Source organism: Malus sylvestris, chromosome 11, assembly GCF_916048215.2.
Source record: "Malus sylvestris chromosome 11, drMalSylv7.2, whole genome shotgun sequence".
Taxonomy (NCBI): domain Eukaryota; kingdom Viridiplantae; phylum Streptophyta; class Magnoliopsida; order Rosales; family Rosaceae; genus Malus; species Malus sylvestris.
The window spans coordinates 28,985,145-29,009,006 of NC_062270.1; the positions used below are offsets into that span (position 1 = coordinate 28,985,145).

The following is a 23,862-nucleotide window of genomic DNA, read 5'->3' on the forward strand; positions in this document are numbered from 1 at the left end:
TCGAAACAATCCAACTTGAACTGTTTCAACAGGCCAAAGAAAGAGATCTCAAGTTCCAGATTAACTATCAATTTTAAGTTTTAACTACTTATTTCAACTACTTAACAAATACACACATTGCCCACAATTATATTCCAAAAAGGATGTTGTGTAAAGCAAACCCAAGTATACTACAGAAAGTGTTCACCTTTAGCGAACATTTGAAGCCAGACTAACCTAATCAGTATCTAAACTGTATCCGTAAATAGGTTTTGTCAGTCAGAAGACCAGAGCATTTACTAAATAGAAAGTAAATACTTGATTGCCATAATTTCAAGTAAATTCGAAAAAAATTGTACTTTCAATGCTAATCTCGTTTTAGACATGAAAAATATTATTGCCCAAGTGATCTAATATACTAATTAAAAGCAGGTAAACTATCAACTGCACTGCAGATATTTTGCAATATCAAATGCACTGGCAAACAGTAAGCAACCTCATATATACTGCCATAAAACAAGATCCCATCTTTGGCAGAAGAAAGATATCCAGCACCTCAACCTCCAATTACACCATTTTAATTACAAATTTATGGCTCATGCACACCCTTTTCATTTTTTATTTTTCAAGAAGAGATAAATTTTTATTGCACAGAACAATAAAAATATAAGGGCGGACAAGAAGTCCACACCCCTTTCATTTTCAAAGATCTAAACCAACCCACCAGACATGCAGACGTATAATTTTCAGACTGCAAAAGTTTACTCAGCATAACTGAACGTCATATCAGCAGGTATTGGTCAGCAGAAGAAATGTAACTCCAAATGACTGGGAACAAAATCAGTGAAACCACAGTGCTGTTCACTCTTAGTAAAGAAAATACAATAAAAAGAAACATAGCTGTAATATTTTCTGGTGCTTGTTTTTTTAGAGGACCCTATCATACGCATTTTCCAAATCTATAAAGACCATGTGTAAATCCTTTTTCCTATCTCTATACCTTTCCATCAATCTTCGTAAGAAATGGTGTTGGCATCATCGTGGACAAGACCTTGACACAAGATGTTGTAGAAGTCAAAAGGGTAGGAGATAGAATCATGGCAATCAAGATTGTAATAGGACAAGAACTCATCAATGTGATTAGTGCGTACACACCTCAGGTAGGGTTGGATACGAGTTCGAAGGAGAAATTTTGGAAAGACCTTGGAGACTTGGTGCAAGGAATTGCTCAGACGGAGAAGTTATTTATAGGAGGAGATTTAAATGGACACGTGGGCAGGGAGACAGGCAACTATGGAGGTTTTCATGGTGGCCATGGTTTTGGGGAGAGAAACGAGGATGGGGAAGCTATCTTGGATTTTGCAATGGCATATGATCTCTTCTTAGCCAACACCTTCTTTAAGAAGAGAGAAGAACATGTGATCACTTACAAGAGTGGGTCGTCAAAAACACAAATAGATTTTCTTCTAATGAGGAAAGGGGATCGTATAACTTGTAAGGATTGCAAAGTTATACCGGGAGAGAGCTTGGCTAATCAACATCGCTTGTTGGTGATGGATGTACATATCAAAAGAGGGAGAAAAAACGAACAAGACTTGGAAGTGCCCAAGCACTAGATGGTGGAATCTAAAAGGAGAAAAACAAGCCATTTTCAAAGAGAAAGTAATCACCCAGTGTGTGTGGGATAGAGAGGGGGAAGCTAGCCAAAGGTGGGATTCCATGGCTAGTTGTATCCGAAAAGTAGCAAAAGAGGTATTAAGAGAGTCCAAGGGCTTTGCTCCACACCAAAAGGAATCTTGGTGGTGGAATGAGGAGGTACAAACAAAGGTGAAGGCAAAGAAGGAATGTTGTAAAGCCTTATACAAGGACATGACCGATGAAAATGGTGAAAGGTATAGAAGAGCGAAGCAAGAGGCGAAGAAAGCTGCGAGAGAAGCTAAGTTAGCGGCTTATGACGATATGTATAAGCGACTAGATACCAAAGAAAGAGAGTTGGATATCTATAAACTAGCTAGAGCAAGGGAAAAGAAGACAAGGGGCCTAAACCAAGTGAGGTGCATCAAGGATGAGGATGGAAAGGTTCTTGCTACAGAGAACGCGGTCAAAGACAGATGGAGAGGTTATTTTCATAATCTTTTCAATGAAGGACACGAAAGGAGTACTTCTTTAGGGGAGTTGAGTAACTTAGAAGAGTGTAGAAACTACTCCTTTTATCGTCGAATCAGGAAGGAAGAAGTGGTTGTAGCTTTGAAGAAGATGAAGCATAGAAAAGCAGTGGGCCCAGACGATATACTGATCGAAGTGTGGAAAGTCTTGGGAGAGACAGGTATAGCATGGCTCACTGACCTTTTCAATAGGATTTTGAAAACGAAGAAGATGCCAAATGAGTGGCGAAGAGCACTTTGGTGCCTATCTACAAGAATAAGGGCGACGTACAAAATTGCATGAACTATAGGGGTATTAAGCTAATGAGTCATACAATGAAGCTCTAGGAGAGAGTCATTGAGCATAAATTGAGGCAAGAGACACGAGTTTCGGACAACCAATTCGGGTTCATGCCAGGGCACTCAACCCTGAAGGCAATCTATCTCTTACGAAGATTGATGGAAAGATATAGAGATGGGAAAAAGGATTTACACATGGTCTTTATAGATTTGGAAAAAGCGTATGATAGGGTCCCAAGAGACATTATTTGGAGGATTTTAGAGAAGAAAGGAGTACGAGTAGCATATATCCAAGCTATAAAGGATATGTATGAATGAGCAAAGACTGCCGTAAGAACTCATGAAGGACAAACCGAAAGCTTCTCCATAACTGTAGGATTACATCAAGGCTTATCCTTAAGTCCTTACCTTTTTGTGTTGGTAATAGATGAGTTAACAGGACATATTCAAGATGATATTCCTTGGTGTATGCTTTTCGCAGAAGATATAGTGTTGATAGATGAAACTCAGGAAGGGGTAAATGCGAAGCTTAACCTTTGGAGAGAAGTGTTGGAATCTAAAGGTCTTCGCCTAAGCCGATCAAAGACAGAATATATGAAGTGCAAGTTCAGTGCAAATGGAGACCAAAATGAGTTAGGGGTGAGGATCGGAGATTAGGAAATACCAAAGAGCGATCGTTTTCGCTACTTAGGATCTATGCAAATGGAGACCAAAATGAGTTAGGGGTGAGGATCGGAGATTAGGAAATACCAAAGAGCGATCGTTTTCGCTACTTAGGATCTATCTTGCAAAAAACGGAGAATTAGATGGAGATCTCAACCATAGAATACAAGCTGGATAGATGAAGTGGAAGAGTGCATTCGGCATGTTGTGTGACCGCCGTACGCCACTGAAACTCAAGGGAAAATTTTATAGGACGGCAATAAGGCTGGCGATGCTGTATGGCACAGAATGTTGGGCAGTGAAGCATCAACACGTACATAAAATGGGTGTAGCGGAGATGAGTATGCTTCGTTGGATGTGTGGGCACACGAGAAAGGATAAGATTAGGAATAAGGATATCCGAGGTAAAGTAGGAGTAGTCGAAATTGTAGGAAAGCTGAGAGATAATCGGTTACGGTGGTTTGGACATGTGCAAAAAAGGCCTACTAACGCTCAGGTTAGAAGGTACGACTACGAGACAAAGGTTCAGGGCCGAAGGGGTAAAGGAAAACCTAGGAAAACTTTGGAAGAAACTCTAAGAAAAGACTTAGAGTACTTGGATTTAACGGAGGACATGACACAGGACCGAGCATAATGGCGTTCTAAGATTCATATAGCCGACCCCACTCAGTGAAGAAGGTTTTGGTGTATTTAACATAATACGTTGAAATGAAGCAAAGCTTATTTATTGATATCTCCGAAAAGTTACAAATATGTACATATACATGACTCAAAATAAACAAACAAGAGGGAGCCTTCACAAAGGTTGCTTAGGAGAAGTCTCAGCAGTCGGTAGAGCCCCCGAAAGAGAAGGCACCGGAGGGGGATCATTCGAAGCATCAGTACTGGACAGAACCCTAGAAGGAGGAGGCATCGGAGGTTGATCATTTAGAGCTTCATTACGCGGTACAGCCCCAGAAGACGAAGGCAATAAATGCCTTTGGAATAAACCCACAAACCGCTGATGATCAAGTAAAACCTGACCATCAGATTCCTTCATCTGGTCAAGCTTCCTCTTCATGTTTGTAGCATAGTCATGTGCGAGCTGGTGCAACTGTTTATTCTCATGCTTGAGCCCTCTAATCTCCTGTTTGAGACTCATCACTTCAGCCGCCAATGATTAAACTTGGCGAGTTCGAGCAAATAGGCGTTGGGTCATATTAGACACAGAACCTGCACACTAAACACTCAGAGCCAAAGAATCCTTAACAGCCAACTCATCAGACCGTTTGGAAAGTAGTCTGTTATCTTTAGGAGTGAGAAGGTTCCTGGCCACCACCGCAGTGGTCATATCATTCTTCATCACGGAATCCCCAACGGTAAGAGGACCAGTAGGGGATAAGAAGGATGGGCGCCATATGTTGTCTGGAGAAGGCGTGGCTACCTCTTCAACAAGGTTCAAGTCAAAACGACGGTCGGAGGGGCTAGACATTTTCAAAAGTGTTGAAGAGAGAAAAGGTCGGACAAATCAAGATCTTAAAAGTGCAAGAAGGGAGCTTCTACTGGTGGAGATTCAAGTGTGCTTTGGAACTTAATGCCAGCCTCTATAAAAATCTGCACTCGACGGAGCTTCAGAAATTGAAGAGGCGCTTGCCCAGAAATCGAAGAGGCGTTTGTTTTCTCAAAAGCTGGGCTGCTCAGAGACCACGAGGGTCGATCTCAGAAATCGAAGAGGCATTTGCTTTCTCAAAAGCTGGGCTGCTCAAAGACCACGAAGGCCGATCTCAGAAATCAAAGAGGCGCTTGTTTTCTCAAAAGCTGGGCTGCTCAGAGACCACGAGGGCCGATCTCAGAAATCGAAGAGGCACCTGCTTTTTTCAGCCTTGTCAGCACCTGTCACATGCATACTCAGCTTTGCTGAAATTACGGGCATTCTGTTGAAGATTTCTGGTGAAGTAGAAAGCACGTGAATCTTACTGTTCAATCATCCACTTTCCACACGCACCATCAGCTCATGGGTACCACAGATAACTTTGCCAAAGATCTATGATAAAGTTTAGACACGTGAAGCTTGCAGCTCCCACTACATCGCTATGACCAAGAAAGGTAAAAGAATAGCAAAGAAACAGCACTAACAAAGTTTAGACACATAAATTTTGAAGGTCTAGCTACCATATTATTACCCACAAGGGTAAAGGAATATCACCACTGCTGGATAATTGGAAAGTCCCTGTGTGTCAACCTCTGTGCTCCGTGGCAAGGTAGACTAGCAAACATGCCCAACCTTTACTCACATTCGAGAAAACACTCCCAACAAGATTGCTTGCTCCAAAATCGAAGAGGCACCACCTTCCGAATCTCGAGAGCCAGACTCCCAACATGATTACTTTCTCAAAAATTGAAGAGACACCGCTCTCCGAATCTCGAGAGCCAGACTCCCAGCAGGATTGCTTTCTCAAAAATCGAAGAGGCACCGTTCTCTGAATCTTGAGAGCCAGATCCCCGACATGATTGCTTGTTCGAAAATCGAAGAGGCACCGCTTTCTCAACTTCGAGAGCCAGATCTCCTTGGATAAAGCTTGTCTGTAATCTTCACACGCAACATCAGTTTTCCAGATACCACAGACCACTTTTTCAAAGTGCTCTGACACACGTGAAGCTGACAGCTCCCACTACCGTGCTATGACCAAGCAGGGTAAAAGAATAGCATTACTACTTGTTGTTAGGGAGACTCTTATATATGTCGACCTTCATCCTCAACGGACAGGCAGACCTGCAAAAATGCTTAACCCTTCCTCATATCTGAGAGGACACTTCCAACGAAGCCTCTCGAAATACTCAGCTTTCTTTCCCCCCGATAATACCTCTGCAAACAAGCTACACCAGAGCAAGAATATCTTATATCAGCAGGGTTAAAAGCAAGAGTATCCCATATCATGCTTTTTCCCTGTCTTTTCCTTTGGCCTTGTTCTTACCTGTAAGACAAGGAGAAAGAGAGCAATCAGTCAGCACTTGGAATCAAGCTTCCAGTCAGGAACTGACTGACTGGAACCCTTTACCTGATTACTTACCTGGCATTACTCTCGAGTACTCATCTTCAACATCTTATGCTTCCAGAGAAGATACCACATCTGCCTGAGGAACAGATAGGGAAAGTGAGAAGGATACAAGGAAGCATGTAGAGACAAGCGTAACAAAACACATGCCGATACATCCACTACTTTGTCAACAGCAAAAGTATCCCATATCAGCAGGGTCGAACGTACTCTAGATTTGATGGACTTGTTTTGACCTTCAAATTCTTCAGTCGGCCTTATACTATGGAGGAAACCAGAAAACCCTTCAGCCTAGTTCAAGAATAAGCCTGTGGAAAGTTACTTTTTCAAAAACAAAAGTATCTCATATCATCTATTCTCCTTTTTCTTCTCTTTATCCTTCATGCTGCCTGCAAGATAGGGAGAATGAGAACAATCAGCCGGAACTCGAAATCAAACTTCTGATCTGGGACTGATTGCTTGGAGCTCTGATTGCTTACCTTGTCTGTCACCTCTTTCAGCAGATCCCCTAGCTCGGCGACTTAGGGGACTCCTACTACATGGTTTGTATCGCGCTTGACCAAGCCTGAAACTACAAGTAAGCTTCAAGTCAAATTGATACATTACCTTGTGCATCTCCACCAGTTAAAGATACCACCCCTGGATGGAGGAAGAGTACTTCCGGAGAAGATGTCATATCTACCTATGAGACAGATAAGGCAAGTGAAGACGATACCACACTTCGGTACTTAGAAGTTTCGTGATTACGAGATCATTCTCTCACACTATTTCCTAATGTCATTTGTACTAAATCATTCACTTGTACTTACTAAAGGAAAGCTTGAACCTATGTACTTGTGGAAACCTTTCACAATTAATGAGAACTCCTCTACTCCGTGGACGTAGCCAATCTGGGTGAACCACGTACATCTTGTGTTTGCTTTCTTGTCTCTATCCATTTACATACTTATCCACACTAATGACCAGAGCAATCTAGCGAAGATCACAAACTTAATACTTTCTGTTGTACCAAAGTCCTCACTGATTTTGTGCATCAACAATCCTTAAGTCCTTACCTTTTTGCGTTGGTAATGGATGAGTTAACAGGACATCTTCAAGATGATATTCCTTGGTGTATGCTTTTTGCAAACGATATAGTGTTGATAGATGAAACTCAAGAAGGGGTAAATGCGAAGCTTAACCTTTGGAGAGAAGTGTTGGAATATAAAGGTCTTCGCCTAAGCTAATCAAAGACAGAATATATGGAGTGCAAGTTCAGTGCAAATAGAGGCCAAAATGAGTTAGGGGTGAGGATCGGAGATCAGGAAATACCAAAGAGCGACCGTTTTTGCTACCTAGGATCTATCTTGCAAAAGAACGGAGAATTAGATGGAGATCTCAACCATAGAATACAAGCTGGATGGATGAAGTGGAAGAGTGCATCCGGCGTGTTGTGTGACCGTCGTAAGCCACTGAAGCTCAAGGAAAAATTTTATAGGACGGCAATAAGGCCGGCGATGCTGTATGGCACATAATGTTGGGCGGTGAAGCATCAACACGTACACAAAATGGGTTTGGACATGTGCAAAGAAGGCCTACTAACGCTTCGGTTCGAAGATGTGACTATGGGATAGAGGTTCAGGGCCGAAGGGGTAGAGGAAGACCTAGGAATACTTTGGAAGAGACCCTAAGAAAAGACTTAGAGTACTTGGATCTAACAGAGGACATGACACAAAACTGAGCGCAATGGCGTTCTAGGATTCATATATAGCCGACCCCACTTAGTGGGAAAATGCTTTGTTGTTGTTGCTTGTTTTTTTAAAAGAGGGAGACTAAAAAAAAAGAAACATAGCAGATATTACCATTTGAATGTTTCCTAAAAGGCAACCCGGAATAAAACAAAAATCATACTGAACAATAAGATATTGTGCAAGTTCTACTACTTTCAAAGGAGATCTCTCCCTATATTGGGAAATATTGTTAGCATTCTACTTCCGTCAAATTCTAATTATTCTTTAATTTTGTACATAAAAACAAGAGAAACAAATTAGCACATTTCCTTTCGTTCATCCCCTTTTAGTATGTTTTATGGTAAAGTTCAATGAAGAGTTGAGAAGGCATTCAGGCAATGACTTGTAAACGTTATGATAATTGTTCCCTTGCAGAAGTGTGAGACTGAATTAAACAAAAATCTTCATAAAAGGATAATATAACCACGAGTTTCCTTGGACAAATTAGCTTTCCCATAAAGGTTATAGAATGACATGCAAGAGGCAAGGACAAGGATAAACATGAACTAAGCAACAGGAAAGTACCATTTGTTATTGACTTGCTGCTTTGTTGTTGATTGAAGACAGTCAAGCTGAATCACACATGTCTAGCCCACCCTTGTGGCAATGTTGAAGAACCTGTAACGTCCAGATATAGCGATAAGTAGCCTATGCTGTTGTTCCCCCTTAGATACACAAGGATTCACCTGACAGAACCAACCAAGACAAGTCAGAAACCATAAACATCACAAATGAAAAATAAAAACAAAATTTAAACTTGTGGATGGTAGGAGACACTAAAATACCATTCAAAACAACCGATGACAAAGGCACCAGAGTAATGCTTGACGGCATCCAACTTAGAGAAGTTGTCAAATTTCCATGTGAATGTCGCAGATGCAGCTTTCTTCTGGTGAGTATTCAGTTCCTCCAATTTCTTTACTCTTCTACAAACTTAAAACCCACAAATAAGTAACAATAGCATGTCACCATAACACTAAATACAACCCAACAGAAACTAGTTTACAGAAGGCCTAACAACACAAGTATGCAACCCACAACAAACCTGTACTCTATGACTGTGGGAGCAAGAAACCTGGGCTGAGCCACCCTACATATATCCTAAACCAAAACCGCCTCGTAGCCAGGCGGGGGAGCATCGAAATAATGGCACCCTGGCTCCAAAGTAAGGCTGAAAGTGGCCAAAAAATTAGCCACTATTTTTTTGCCGGTACACATGCTGCACGAAGTAGTTCCAGATTTGGGTAAGCAGATTCTGGCAATTCCTAATCATTTGATGGTAGTTCCTAATCAACATAAACTGAGAGTGATTGTGTAACTCAACCGGTTTGCACACGAGGTTCACCGCCATGGCGGAGTCCGTTTCCACCTCAACTGGGGTCCACCCAGAATTCCAGGCAAGCTTCAGGCCTATGTACAATGCCCAAAGCTCCGCCTCAATGGGTTTCTTGCCCGTTCCCAGATTTTCGGCAAACCCACACAGCCATTCTCCGTCCTGGTTTCAGATCACGCCGCCGCCTCCTATGCACCGTGACCCGCTGCGGTAACTCCCGTCGACGTTGAGCTTGTACCATCCACGGCGAGGGAAACTCCAGCACAGCAGCACCTCCTGCTTGTTATTATGCTTTTTCTTTGTGTTGGTTTGATTCATATTTGTTGGGAGGTGAATGCATTTAATGTTGAAACAAGAGAATTAGAGAGTGTTGGATAGAGAGACGTACCTTGCCATGGACGATTCCAATTGCTCGGAGACCGAGATAGAGTCAGTCTGTAACTGCAACTTAGTCATAGAAAAAGCAGTACCACGAGGATCCGGAGGAAGAACCTTTATTGAAATGGACAGCCGTCTCTATCCTTTTTTATTTATTTTAAAATAGTTTTTTTTTTTGGAAAACTGGAAAATTCATTCACCGGGCAAAGATGTCAAAGGAAACTGAAAGCTTACAACGAAGCAAACAACCAAAGCAACACTAGAAAAAGGTAGTGCGAGGTTACAAGAGATCTAGACGCCGCACCTCATGCTAAAGCGTCCCTCCTTGCCCTACCAATATAGTTAATGAGGACACGGGAGGCCGTCGTTACACAAAACATGAATAAGGGAAGATGGGGGTCGAACAACCCAAACAAAATCACATACTTCCTTACAATTCCGCGAAGCCAAATGATCCGCTATTAAGTTGGCCGATCTTGGAACCCAAGACCAGCGAAAAACCCTCCTTAAGTTACTGCAACTCGCAATGAAATGGAAAGCTTCCCAGCTGCCCTTCCTTGAAGAGTCCTTCAAGTAAGAAATTGTTTCCAAAGAATCAAATTCTAAAATAACCGAATTCCACCCACTGCTAATACCCAACATACAACCATGCATCACAACCATAGCTTCCACTATAGCCACACTAGAAGCCTTAACTTTGTACCTGCAAGCCGCCAGAAAACTACCATCGACATCCCTTGCCACCACCCCCAAAAAACCCGAGCCATCCCTATCAAGCCAGCTACCATCCACATTGATTTTTATTAATCCCAAAGCCGGTGGAGACCAACCTGAATGAGGATTAACTACCTGAAGGCATGGCCTGAGAGAAGAGATTGGGGTTGAAGTTGCTTCTTTGAAGGTAAAAGCTGAGTGAGATATCGCCTCAATGATTCGTGGGGGATGAATTTGTTGGTTATTGAAAAGAAAGTTACATCTAGCAATCCAGATATGCCAACAAGTAAAAGAGATGTAAGAGAGCAGATGGCAAGTTACCTTCTTCGAGCCTCTCACAGAATCAAACATTTGAAGTAGCCAACCAGCCCATGAATTAGCCTCCAAAAGATTCATTCTTAAATTCAGACAACCACCAAACCAAATCCCTCGTACCCATGAGCATTCAAGAAGAAGGTGTGTGATAGACTCGTCCCGAACACCACAAATGGGGCAAAGAAGCGATGGAGAGGAACGACGCTAATACAAGTTCGCCATTGTTGCCAATGCACCGTTCAGGGTCTTCCACAAGAAACATCTAATCTTTGGAGGAACCTTTAGCTGCCATATAAACTTCCATAAAGATGCAGGGATAATATTCGACCTGTGAACTTGAAATAACACTCAATCATGAGCCCAAGGGTATCTAGATTTAACCGTATGCAACCTTTTTTTTATCATGAGGCCACACGAGTATATCCATTAACGTCTTTTCACCAATATGGGTCTCTAAGATTGCATTATAATCCTCAACCGCCAAGAAGGGTTTCAAAAATTCAATATCCCACTCCCCAATTTCCGGGCATATTAGCGAGTTCACAGTTAAGTTCTTAGAGACCTGAATCGTGCCTAAGGGGAAAGGTTTACCTAAGGGAATGTCCGGGAGCCACCTATCAATCTAAACCTAGACACACTCACCATTCATTATCTGCCAGTGTGCCCCCTATTAGCAAACCTCTTCCAACCAACAAGCTTGACCAAGCCCATGAAGCTCTCCCCCCTAATTTCGCATCTAGGAATGAGTCATTCGGGAAGTACCGGCCCTTAATCACTCTCGCCCATAAGGAATTTGGTTCAGTAATCAATCGCCAACACTATTTAGTCAACAGAGCATCGTTACAGGCCTCAAAATTCCTCAAACCTAATCCCCCATCCTTCTTAGATCTGCCCAAAAGCTCTCTTGATACCCAGTGAATACGGTTTTCCCCTCCTTTTGGCCCCACAAGAAATTAGATATCATGGCATCCATTTCCTTGCACAACGACTTACGAAATTTGAATAGATTCATCGGATAAGCAGGGATGGCCTACGCCACCGCCTTAATGAGGACTTCCCTTCCGGCTTGAGATAGAGAAGACTTTTTCCAACCTTTCAATTTTTCCATAAGTCTCCCTTTCACATAAGAAGGCCACATTTTTTGGAACGGCCCCAAATTGCCGACATCCAAAGGTAAACCCCCGGATCCCCAACTTTCTCCATTCCCAGAATAGCACTTAGATGATCAGATAATGAGTCCGGCACATTAGCACTGAAGAAAACGCTTGACTTTGCCTTAATGACTTGTTGCCCAGAAGCTACACAATCATCATCAATCACCTTAATTAAGTTCCTGCAATTTATCACCTCTACTTTGAGGAAAATGAGAGTGTCATCTGCAAAGAGAATGTGAGAAATGGATGGCCTATAAGGGCTTATCTAAATGCCCTTTATCCTATTCCTTTCACTTTTCTTTTGAATAAGCAGAGAAAGGACCTCACTAACAAAAAGGAAAAGATAAGGGAAAAGTGGATCACCTTGACGAAGCCCACGGGAATGAGCAAATTTGGAACCCGGTTGACCATTGAAGAAGATAGCAAAATTAACCGAGGAAATGCATCCCAAAATCAAGTTTCGCCATCTAGAATCAAAACCCAATTTCTCCATTACTGCCAAGAGGAAATCTCATTCAACCCTATCATAGGCTTTTTGCATATCCAATTTGACAGTTAGTTCAAACTTTTTCCTGGTTTTCCTTGTTTTTAGAAAGTGGAACACCTCATGAGCTATGCTAATATTGTCTTGAATTAATCTTCCAGCAATGAAAGCATTATGGGTCGAAGAAATTAACTCCGGAATACACACCTTAAGGCGGTTGGCAAGTACCTTGAAGAGCACCTTGTAGGAGTAATTACATAAACTTATATGCCTAAATTGAGACACTGACTCTGGGTTTGAAGTTTTTGGAATCAATACCAAATGAGTTGCGTTGAGATGCTTAGGCTCCTCCACCCTGTGCATTAAAACCTCAATAAAATTGTTCACATTTGCTGCTAGGATATCCCAATGAGACTGATAAAAAATTCCAGGAAAACCATCAGGGCCTGGAGCCTTCAAACCACCCATTTCCATAGCCACAACTTTTACTTCTTCAACAAAAACCGAACCTGAAAGGGCAGCATTCATTTCATCAGTGACTTTTGGAATAATGCAGCCCAGGACATCCCCTCAATCACGTTGCCCTGAAGAAGTATACAGATTCACAAAATGGTCATCCACCAATTTCCTCACAAGGCTCGGGTTGTCAACCATAACCCCACTGTTATTTTTTAGAGAAACCACACTATTCCGTCTTCTTCTATCCAAGGTAGATTGATGAAAGAACTTTGTATTGACATCCCCTTCCTTTAACCATTGGACCTGAGAACGTTGTAACCAGTAGCTTTCCTTTTGCTGCCGAAGGTTGTCCACAACTTTTGAAACCTCAGAAATCTCTTTCACATTCTCCCTCCAGTTTTGTTGAAGATTCTCCAGATGGGTCATCATCTCTCCTATTTGTTTTCCACGCTTCCTGAACTTGTCATTGCTTCATCTGATAAGTTTGTTACAGCATAGATTAAGTTTAAAGTTCCATCTGTCAATAAGGCATCTTTCTCTTCCATTGGTCCACGCTTTTTGAACTATATCTTTGCACTCCCCATCCTTCGTCCAAAAAACTTCAAAGTGGAACCTCTTTTTTTTCCTTCCCGGTTGTGCTCCACATTTCATCAGAACCGGACTGTGGTCAGAACCAAGAGTAGTGTTATTCATGACCAAAGTATATGGCCAACATGATTGCCAGTTCATATTAACTAGACATCTATCAAGACGAGCTTCTACCAACTACCCATTTCTATTTCCCCTCCATGTAAAATTTTGGCCTTTACACCCCCAAGTCAATGAGATCCGTTTTGTGCATAAATTCCTCCAAGTATCTTGATCTGTTATAGGGCACTTCAGCTCTTCCCACTTTTTCATGACTCCACATAAATTCATTAAAGTCTCCCCCACATATCTAGGGAGTACTATCTGGGCTAAAAATCTGGATTATATTTCTCCAAAACACCTCATTTTCCACTCGATATGACGTCCCATAAACACCGGTAAAATGAAAGTTAGATTGTGAATCCACTATGTTACAAGTAGCATCAATATAATGCCAAGAAGAATCCTTCACAACAACCTGTATAGAATCATCCTACCAGAGACTCATACCTCCCGCTCTACCAACGGGTGCAACACCAAAACCATTAGCGTATCCTATGCGTCTTCTCACCCAAGCTATTCTGTGATCCTTCATCTTTGTTTCAGACAGAAAGATCATAGAGGGTCTATGTTCCCTAATTTGCCCACGTAGGGAACGAACTACCGTGTCCAACCTAAGACCATGGCAGTTCCAAAAGAGGTGTATCATGGTTGTTCTACGTCTGTTGAGGGCCAGCTGCCACCGCCTTTGGATGAGAGTCTTTCTTTCATTACCGTTTTGGTTCTTTTCTGAGGAAAAAGAAACTCCTCGTCTAGCTTGGTTTCCAACTCTCTTTTATTTCTCCCGTCTCCTCCAAAGAGGCAGTAATAGTGTTACCATTTCTTTCTTCTTTTACAATGACTACCTTTTCTTTTTGGGTCGCTATAATTCTATGACATTCCAGCACCTTATTCCCACTTGGTGTACTCTGATCTTCTGCCCCCATACCTTCTTTTCCACTTGACTCTCCTACACCAACCATATTTTGATAAGGAGGATGATTTATGGTTCCCTTTCAAGTAGTCCCCGTTAACCTTCTTTCTGCCGAGGTAGTGGCTAGTTGTTTTAGAGGTTTGACGTGATCCCTTACAGGAGGTGCTTTTGTCCATTCCCCGTACCATGTCGTGCCTCCCTTCGTCCCTTCAAACGTACATTCCAAATTAGCATGACCGATCTTCCTGCATTTATAACAAAAGTCATGTAGTCTCTCATACCTGAATTCGATCCAAGATTCATTATTGTTGTGTCTTGGTAGCCAACACCCTGAAACGAGGGGTTTTGCCGTATCAATGGCAATTTTCGCTCTAAAAAATCCTCTAGCCCTTGCCAGATCTTTCGTATCCACCACTTCCCCAATCTTGGATGCTAGGCACCTTAGATTTTCAACTGAGTTCATATTAGGCAGAATACCCCTGATTTGAACCCAGAAGGACATAATATTCATCTTAACTTCCTCCAAGGCAAGCTCATGTGGCCACCTTTGGACTGCAAAGTTTTGTTTCATCACTGCCCAATGAGCTTGATCTAAAATCTTCATAGCAGTGGATTTGTCTTTCGTGGTGATGATGAATGTGTTGCCTCTTACCCATTTGATATCTATGTCGCCGAACTCACTCTATGAAGATCTAAGGATGTTTCTAGTCCCCCATTTATTCAGGGTTTTATTTTCCATAACGTTACCCACCAGCTTGACTCCATGTTCCAATGTTGACAACTCCATATTCTTCTTCAGATGAACAACCAAATCCTCTATCTCTGCCTTTGCCATCTTCTTCCTGGTTTGGGTTAATTTCCAGACGATTATTGAAAGAGCCAGCAACAGATTTAAGTTCGACACCTTCCCCAAACTCTCACCATTAATACGAGATTTAGTTGTTCTTGGGTAGTTGACCCTTTCCATGGTTAGAGTAAATAACAGAGGTAGTTTAAACTTTGGTTGCCTACCTGGATTTGGCTGTTTGTATTTAATGCAGGGATCCATACTGTGAGAGAGCGATATGCCCATCTCTTTAATTCTCTTTGTGCCTTTTTTCCTGGTAGATGGGTATCCGTATTCTTTGAAGCTTGCCATAGATTCAATTCACACCAGCTTCCACAGATCTGACAAGAAAGGGAAAGAAAGGACAAGAGGGAGGTTCTGAAAAAGGCCAGAGACAGTAGATCTAGGGGAATAAGGGTTTGGATACAGAGCGTAGCAGGGTATAGTTTGGTGGGAACAGGATCGAACTAGGGAAGAGATTAATGAGATGGCTGGTTGTTGGGATAGTAAAGAGACCTGAATGGTTGTTGGAGACCGGATCTGAATAAAGGAAGCAGAGAAAAGCTTGCAATAAAGAACGAAACCTCACAGCGGAGGGACTCTCACATAGGAGAGAAATTTTTTAGTGTTTTTTTTCTTTTTGTTGTTGTTGAAATAAGTGCTTTTGATCATAAAGTTAACCTAGCGCAAAACGGGCATTGAGCAATTCGGAATCCACCAAAAATAGACAAAACCTCCAAAGATTTTTAAAAGATCGTGAACGAATTTGAATCACAACTCCAGGATAAGCCTTCATATAGGCATTAGATCCTAATTTTAATGGTGATTGAATAATGGAATAGGATTACCATTTATTGAGTTTTCTTTTTCTATTTTAATCCAGAGAAGATTGGAGTTTAATCTTGAAAAATAGGTTTGCACTAGATAGTAATGCCCACGCATTGCTGCGGGATAGAAATCGGATGCAATATATGAATTTGAACTAATAATATATGTTGGAATAACATTAATTAATCTAAATAAAAATATCTCAGGATAGGAAAGATTTTTATTTGCTGCAAAAAAATTCTTATTTTGTTACCTTACATAGGTAATTCGCTCCAACTTCCTTGGTATCATTGCTCATCTCTGTGACAACTCTTTGACATTCCAAAAAACTAAAAACGAATGCAAAATTACCTAATCAAAATTTGAAGCAAACCGATTGAACAATAAAAACATTTGCAGACATGCATATAAGTATTAAATGTGAAAGGAGAAAAAACCTTTTGCACAGTGGTCATGAAGCAAGTATGCATTAACAAAATCATCAATGTGATCCTTCAAATCCTCCAATAAAGTGGCTTGCTCGTTCTTCTTTCGGCATGAAGCATGCACGGAAAAATGCATACAGAAAAGAGGCAACAACATAGTGCAGGTTAATTATTTGGGTTGAAAATAAAAAACAAAGTAGCTGAAAAACTCAAAAACATCATAAGCTGGACATCTTTTAAACGCAAAATTGTAATGTGTTGTTCATGCATTTGTATAACTCTGACATATCCAATAAAACACACCAAAACAAAGAATGCAATTTCACACAACACAACAAAACACATTAATCAAACAAACCCCAATACATAATGAAACAAAAATCAAATATTCAAAATTCAAATAATTTGTAAAACATGAAAAATTACAGGAATAAATGAAGGAGAAGGAGAAGCAACAAAACTTAATAGTCTGGGGGAAGTTTAGACAAAGGTATTGCAATGGAAGTGTCTCCGAAAGTCTATAAATAAAATTGACCTTCTTGGTGGGGATTTGGTTTCAGTTTAGTTACAATCTCTGATGGGATCTCTAAACTCTTCCTCTTTTTCCAATGACCCAAAATTTTCAACAGAAAAAAGGGTAAATTTATTAGAGATTTTGAGGTAATTGCTAAGATATTTAAAATCCAAGCATGAAAACTTTACAAAGATAAATTTATAAATTAACAAATTGTTGGTTAAAATACTACAATTTGATTAAATATATAATAAAAGAAAAATAGGAAAATGATGCTTACCAATATGGACATATGGATTGCTTCAAAAGAATGTAAATGCAAGGTTATTATCCCAATGGTTTTGTTTGCAATAAGAAGAGTAACTAACTTAAATAGAATCATCATTGCTACTTGCTAGTCTTCCTACACGATCTAATCACATTGACCATAAACTATTACATGCAACTTAAAAAATAAAATGAAGATAGAGAAATTCACTGAAAAACTCGAAAACACTTGCCGGAAAAACTCACTGATAAGCATTTAGATATATTTGAATAATTGCACAGTTAAAGCGCGATAGCTACGATATTCCTCTAGGCATCAGAACCTGAACACATAACTAATGAGTTTACCACGAAATTGTCAAAAGAGATTATACGACCATAAGCTACATCCAGTTTCATGGCATATCGTATCAGTTTATTAAAATCTCCTTGCAGTCTGTCATTCAAAAATCCAACTCAAGAGTAAAATTCAACAACAGTAACTCATAACAACATTGTAAGATCCCACATCGTCCAGGGGAGTGGAACCTATAAGCCTTTTATGTATATTCTCATCTCTACCTAGCAAGAGACCTTTTGGAAGCTCACTGGCTTCGGGTTCCGTAAGAACTCCGAAGTTAAGCGAGATCACGAGAGAGCAATCCCAGGATGGGTGACCCACTGGGAAGTTCTCGTGTGAGTTCCCAGAAACAAAACCATGAAGGCGTGGTCAGGGCCCAAAGCGGACAATATCGTGCTACGGTGGAGTCGAGCCCAGGATGTGGTGAGGGCCCAAGTTGGGATGTGACAATTTGGTATCAGAGCCAATCTCTGGCCGGAAGTATGCCGACGAGGATGTCGGGCCCCTAAGGGGGGTGGATTGTAAGATCTCACATCGCCCATAGGGGTGGATCCTATAAGCCTTATATGTCTATTCCCATCTCTACCTAATACGAGGCCTTTTGGGAGCTCACTGGTTTCGGGTTCTGTAAGAACTTCGAAGTTAAGCGAGACCGCACGAGAGCAATCCCAAGATGGGTGACCCACTGGGAAGTTCTTGTGTGAGTTCCCAGAAACAAAACCGTGAGGGCGTGGTGGGGCCCAAAGCGGACAATATCGTGCTACAGTGGAGTCAAGCCCGGGATGTGGTGGGGGCCCGAGCCGGGATGTGACAAACATAAATTCAACATAACACATAAACAATTTCACTACCATACATAAAACTCCATAAATTCCTTACCACATAAACCTTGAGAGGTCCAATAGGTCTAGAAGTCTCAAAACCTTCTCCATATTCAGCTCCAGCCGCATGAAAACACCGAAAAATAGAGGGAAAAAAAACATAAATTCATCAAAATTCCCTACCCAAAACTAAGCTAAAAAATGGAAAATATTCAAACCTCATATGCTCTGGTTTCCTAAACGCCACATGGATCTACATTAGAAAACATTGAAGTAGCGGTATAAAAGTGAAAGATTAAAGACATTTCAGTACAATGCAAGTGGTAGACATGTCAAAATTAAGTTTTATTTGATAATTATCAAGGAATATCATTTATAAATGACAAAACCAAATTATAGTTGTAGCAATGATTTCACCTTTGTTTATTTTTCTTTTACAATAGGTCCTACATGTGTCTTAATCTCTTATAAACAGTTATTTGATTGAGTCTAAAAGCTTCAATCAAACATTTTAACAATAAAAGATCTTTGATCCATTCAAATTATGTATTAAATTTTACTATCAAATATAGGTGCACTGGGCAATTGAGACTCATGCAAAACAGAGGAAATATATGCATACTCTTTCACTCTTTCCCTAAGTTCTGTCTACTGACTGTGAATTGTAAACAACAACATTATCAACAATGTTTACCCTCGGTACGCAAAAAAAATTAAAAGAAAGAGGCCCAAATTTTTAGTATGACAGATGATAATATAAATGTTATTAGAATGAGTAGTGATAGAATGAAGCAAACTATATGCACTGGTTAATTGAGACTCACCCAAAACAGAGGAAATACTTGCATACTCTTTCACTCTTTCCCTAGGTTCTATCCACTAATTGTGAATTGTAAACAATGACATTATCAACAATGTTTACACTCGGTACGCAGAAAAATTTAAAAGAAGGAGGCCCAAAATTTTAGCATGACAAATGAGATTATAAATGTTATTAAAATGAGTTGTGATAGAATGCAGTGCAGATTTTTAGATGTTTACATTAATCTTCTGCATTTATCTATGTCAATATCTCTTTATGAGATGTGAATGTGGTAACCTATAAAATGTTTGAATTCCACAAACAACTACACATCAATTCTCGAACTGCACAACTACTAAATTACAACAGTACTATATCGATGACTGAAATGATCTTTAGAGCATCTAGGTACCCAGGTTTTCGATTAAAAAACTTATCCAATTGAATTCAATTTAAAAAATGATCTCTCGGGCATCTAGGTACACATGCATGCATTCAAGTGCACAAACACACTCAAATGAGTTATGAACTAACAGAAAACATACCAAAGGCAGTGGGAAGCTGTACGTCGATGTCAGACATGAAACTTAGCTGATTCAACTAAGCGGGCCTGCTAACCAGAATGCTCAGACTTGGATCATATTTAAAAATACCCATAAATCATCATGACCTCAATCAAATATAATCAAGATAAGAAAAACATAACAGGCACAAATCACATAATCATCAATAGCTAAATTAAACCCAAAAATTAATCATGATCATCCATTTGTATATCAAACCATGACAAAGAGTTAAAATTTATTCCTAATCCATCAAACTTTTGAAATTTTTACAAACCGGGTTCAATTTACTACACAGAAAATCTAACAATACAGAAAAATACATACCTTTAACGCCAAGAAAACCTTCACAATATGAGAGGTTAAGTCAATCTACCACACAAAACCCAGATGCAGATTTACATCAAGCATCAAACTTTTCAAAAATTCGAATCAAATTTTATAGCAAAAGGCAAAAATCATCCACAATGAGGCAAAACCCAGATGAAAAAACTCACCATTGATAGTCAGATCCCACCACCAGATCTCATAATGCCACCACAGAAGCCAAATAGAAGTCGAGAGAGAGAGAGAGAACGTGCGAGCCTGCGAGGTCCAAACAGTGTCAAGAACCAAATTTAAGCTTTGGTCTCCGACGTTTCAGTGGAGGATACAAATCAGAGGAAGAGTGACAGATGAGGATAGGCGAGAAGAGAAGATCGTAGAGAGAGAAATGGAAACGGAAGGAAAAGTCGGGAAGAAAGTCCTAGGGAACCTTTGACGATGATCAACGCGTAGCCAAAAAAGAAAGAAGCGGAAGCCGAAAGAAGCGGAAGCCGAAAGAAGGATCGAGAAAAGGAACAAAAAACATAGGGTTAAACGATGAGTGACGCATGGCCAAAATGGGTAAAACCAAAATTTTGCTATACCAAGCCAACAACAGAACATGAGAGTGAGAAGAAACAAAGGGTATTTCCACCATTTCACTGTTTACGAACAGTGAAAAATAGTGTCGTCCTAACTGAGTTTTAGTATATAGATAATGTCTCCCACAAAAGGTGAAGACGAATGCTCCAAACGAGCCCTCAGACTTGTAAGGTGTCAGACCAAGTAGAAAGCATTTGCGACAAAAAAAAATTGGCAATTTAGTCACTCGTATAATGTGTCAGACATGTGTATCTCCTATGAAAGATGCATGTGGGAGTCCAAGATAGTAGATATAGCTTCATTTAGTGCGTTCACAACAAACTTAATAATAAACGGACTTACTCTTATAATTAGACAGATGTGAGATGTTAGATTAAGTAGACATCTGTATCTCTTATAAATTAGGCTGCTCATTATATGGCTTAGCCAAACTCTCTCTCTTCTTAGTGTAAAAATATCGATGTACTAAAAAAAAATTACTCATAAAATTTGACAAATTTAAAGTGTTAGACGAAATAGAAACTGCATATCTCGGAAAAAAAAAAACAAAAAAAAACATACGTGGACGTCGAAGACAGTAAACAGCTCCAATCGGTACATTCACGGTATAGAAATGGCAATGGCATAATTGTCTTTCCACAAAGTTCCATTTTAGCTGGATGCTTTTGGATTTCTCATGATTGTTCCATAGAACTAAGGTCCAAAATATGGAAGAAAGTCAGAAACACAACTCTACCGCTCAATCGATTATGTTCCCCTTAATCCAAGTTTCATGGCCACATATCTTTTCGGCTATAAAATGAAAAACCTTTATGTTGTAACATGAATCAAATTTCCATTTCATCCGAGAAAAGCCTTATTTTTCTCAAGAATGCCTATCATTTGATCCAATAAGGTTAATCGGTATTTATTTGACACTTGTGTAAATAATAGGTCGAATTTGAGTAGTCAAATTCTTTTGCTTCTTGACGTTCTCTCCATGGGCATTGAAATTATTTCAATTTCTTGACTTCCCATTTATTTGACACAACAGAGACAGCGAAATTATTCCGATTTCTACTTCTCCGTGATTGACAAGAACTATCTGATTTTGCTTGTCACTCACGGCAAGGCTAATATATACTTTATACATGGTCCAAAGAAGGCATCCTTATTCTTGGTCGTCGCCTCGATGGCGTATACTAATTTTAACACAAATTTAGAACAAGTTGATCGCACATTCCTTCATTGACGATAACCTTGCAGCTTCTCTTTACCGACTCAGTAGACACGCAGCTTCTCTTCTCTCGGAATTCAATAGGGGAAGGATGACACGAACAAACTTCATCGCGCAGTGGAACAAAAGCTTTCCTTATTTTACCTAAACTGGTGTGGAGGACGCATCCTAATGGTCCTTGACAATGGGACCGTTAGGAGGGCTATCAGTAGGCTCGTTGCAAACCTGCTTGGAACTTGGTGCATCCTGTGGTAGGCAGCCCCCCAGAACAAGTGCAGCTTTACAACCTTTTTGGTCTTCTAAAAGCTTAATTTCAGACTTATGGACTACAACCTTGGCCTCAATTATACACATGTCATTCACAAGATATCCTTCACGGTCGTTGTAAAACTCGCTTAGAGGAATTAAAGAGGCGAAGCCCGATTCACTTTCCCTTTTAGTGAAAACATGTCCAGCATCTGCAAAGTCCAAATATTCATGATCACAATAGAAGAATAACAATTTCTAATATAGAAATAAAAATAAGGGGTAGCTCGTTACGCAGAGTACTTAAAATAAGTAACCGAAACAAAAACAGTTAGTCCTAGAGCATTAGATCCAAGAATAAAAGACTTCCACGATCAGCGAATGTAAGACTCGAGGTCAAAACAATCGAATTTCAATTGCTTCAATCCCGAAGAAAGAGATTGAAGGTCCAGAATTTAACTATCTATTTTAGCTACTTATTTCAACTGCTTAACAAACACACTGGTTGCCTATAATTATATTCCAAAAACAAACGTTGTGCATAGCAAACCCAAGTACATACTCACCTCACCTTTAGCTAACATTTGAGGCCAGACTAACCAAATCGGTAAAAAGATATTATTTTCAATAAATTGGGGTGTAAGATTCAATATTGATTTAGTAATATGTAGTAATGTGCCTAAACAAAGGGCCAAAGTCAAAACTCATTGTAAAACTTGATTTCAATGAAAAAACCATATTCTCCAAGGATGAAAATCTATCCCTACCTTAAACTAAACGGGTTTTATCACGGGAATATTTACTAAATAGAAGCTAACTTCAAGTAAATTTGAACAGTTGGGCTTTCAACCGTAATCACCATTTTAGACATGAAAAGTTATACTGTCACTCCTAGGTGATGTACTATACTAATTGTTTGTACCATACTTGACCAATCCCGAAACTACTGAGCACCGGTCAAAGTTATACCGTCAAGGACCCAGAAGAGTTTCCCTCCAACCAGGAGGCCAATCATAGCGCGACACGTGTCGACATCAGAAGCCAATCATAGCGCGACACATGTCAACATCAGAAGCCAATCACAACACGACACGTGTCAATATCAAAATAAAGCTAGAAACTCTCTTCTATAAAAGGAGATCATTCTCCCACAATATTTCCAAATGTCATTTGTACTAAATCATTCACTTGTACTCACTAAAGGAGAGCTTGAACTTATGTACTTGTGTAAACCCTTCACAATTAATGAGAACTCCTCTACTCCGTGGACGTAGCCAATCTGGGTGAACCACATACATCTTGTGTTTGCTTCCCTATCTCTATCCATTTACATACTTATCCATACTAGTGACCGAAGCAATCTAGCGAAGGTCACAAACTTAACACTTTCTATTCTACCAAAGAACTCACTGATTTTGTGCATCAACACTAATTAATAGCAGGTAAACTATTAACCATGCTGCAGATAAGGTATATTTGCAATTGAGTATTTAGCAGAAGAAAGATATCCAGCATCTCAACCTTCAGCTGCACCATGTTAATTAAACAATCATGGCTCATGCACGCCCTTTTCATTTTCAAAGGGTCTAAGCCAACCAGCCAGAAATGCAGACATAGAAATTTGGTTTAATTTTTTACAGTTAAAAGGAAAACAAGCTTCCGTTGTCAGAGGTCGTTAAATATAAGATATAATTTTCAGACTCCAAACTGGAAATCCAAGCAGTGATAACACATTGAAGTTTCACATTTAGTAGAGAACATAGAATAATACGAAACCTAGC

General features: G+C 40.1%; 1 protein-coding gene and 1 long non-coding RNA gene across 4 annotated transcripts in view; both read right to left on the reverse strand.

Annotated features, from left to right (window-relative positions):
• The window catches only part of LOC126588553 (uncharacterized), a 41,840-nt gene that overhangs the window by 16,075 nt on the left and 1,903 nt on the right, over positions 1–23,862 (reverse strand). For all 3 annotated transcript variants that reach the window (XM_050253655.1, XM_050253654.1, XM_050253653.1), the window contains exon 5: positions 22,061–22,293. In XM_050253655.1, coding sequence (XP_050109612.1) covers positions 22,061–22,293 — 233 coding nt within the window. The remainder of the gene's footprint in view (positions 1–22,060; positions 22,294–23,862) is intronic.
• On the reverse strand, positions 16,180–16,833 carry LOC126588559 (uncharacterized). Its single transcript, XR_007611520.1, has 2 exons — positions 16,419–16,833; positions 16,180–16,310 (listed from the first exon to the last, which is right to left on the reverse strand). It is a non-coding gene; the product is annotated as an uncharacterized LOC126588559 (long non-coding RNA).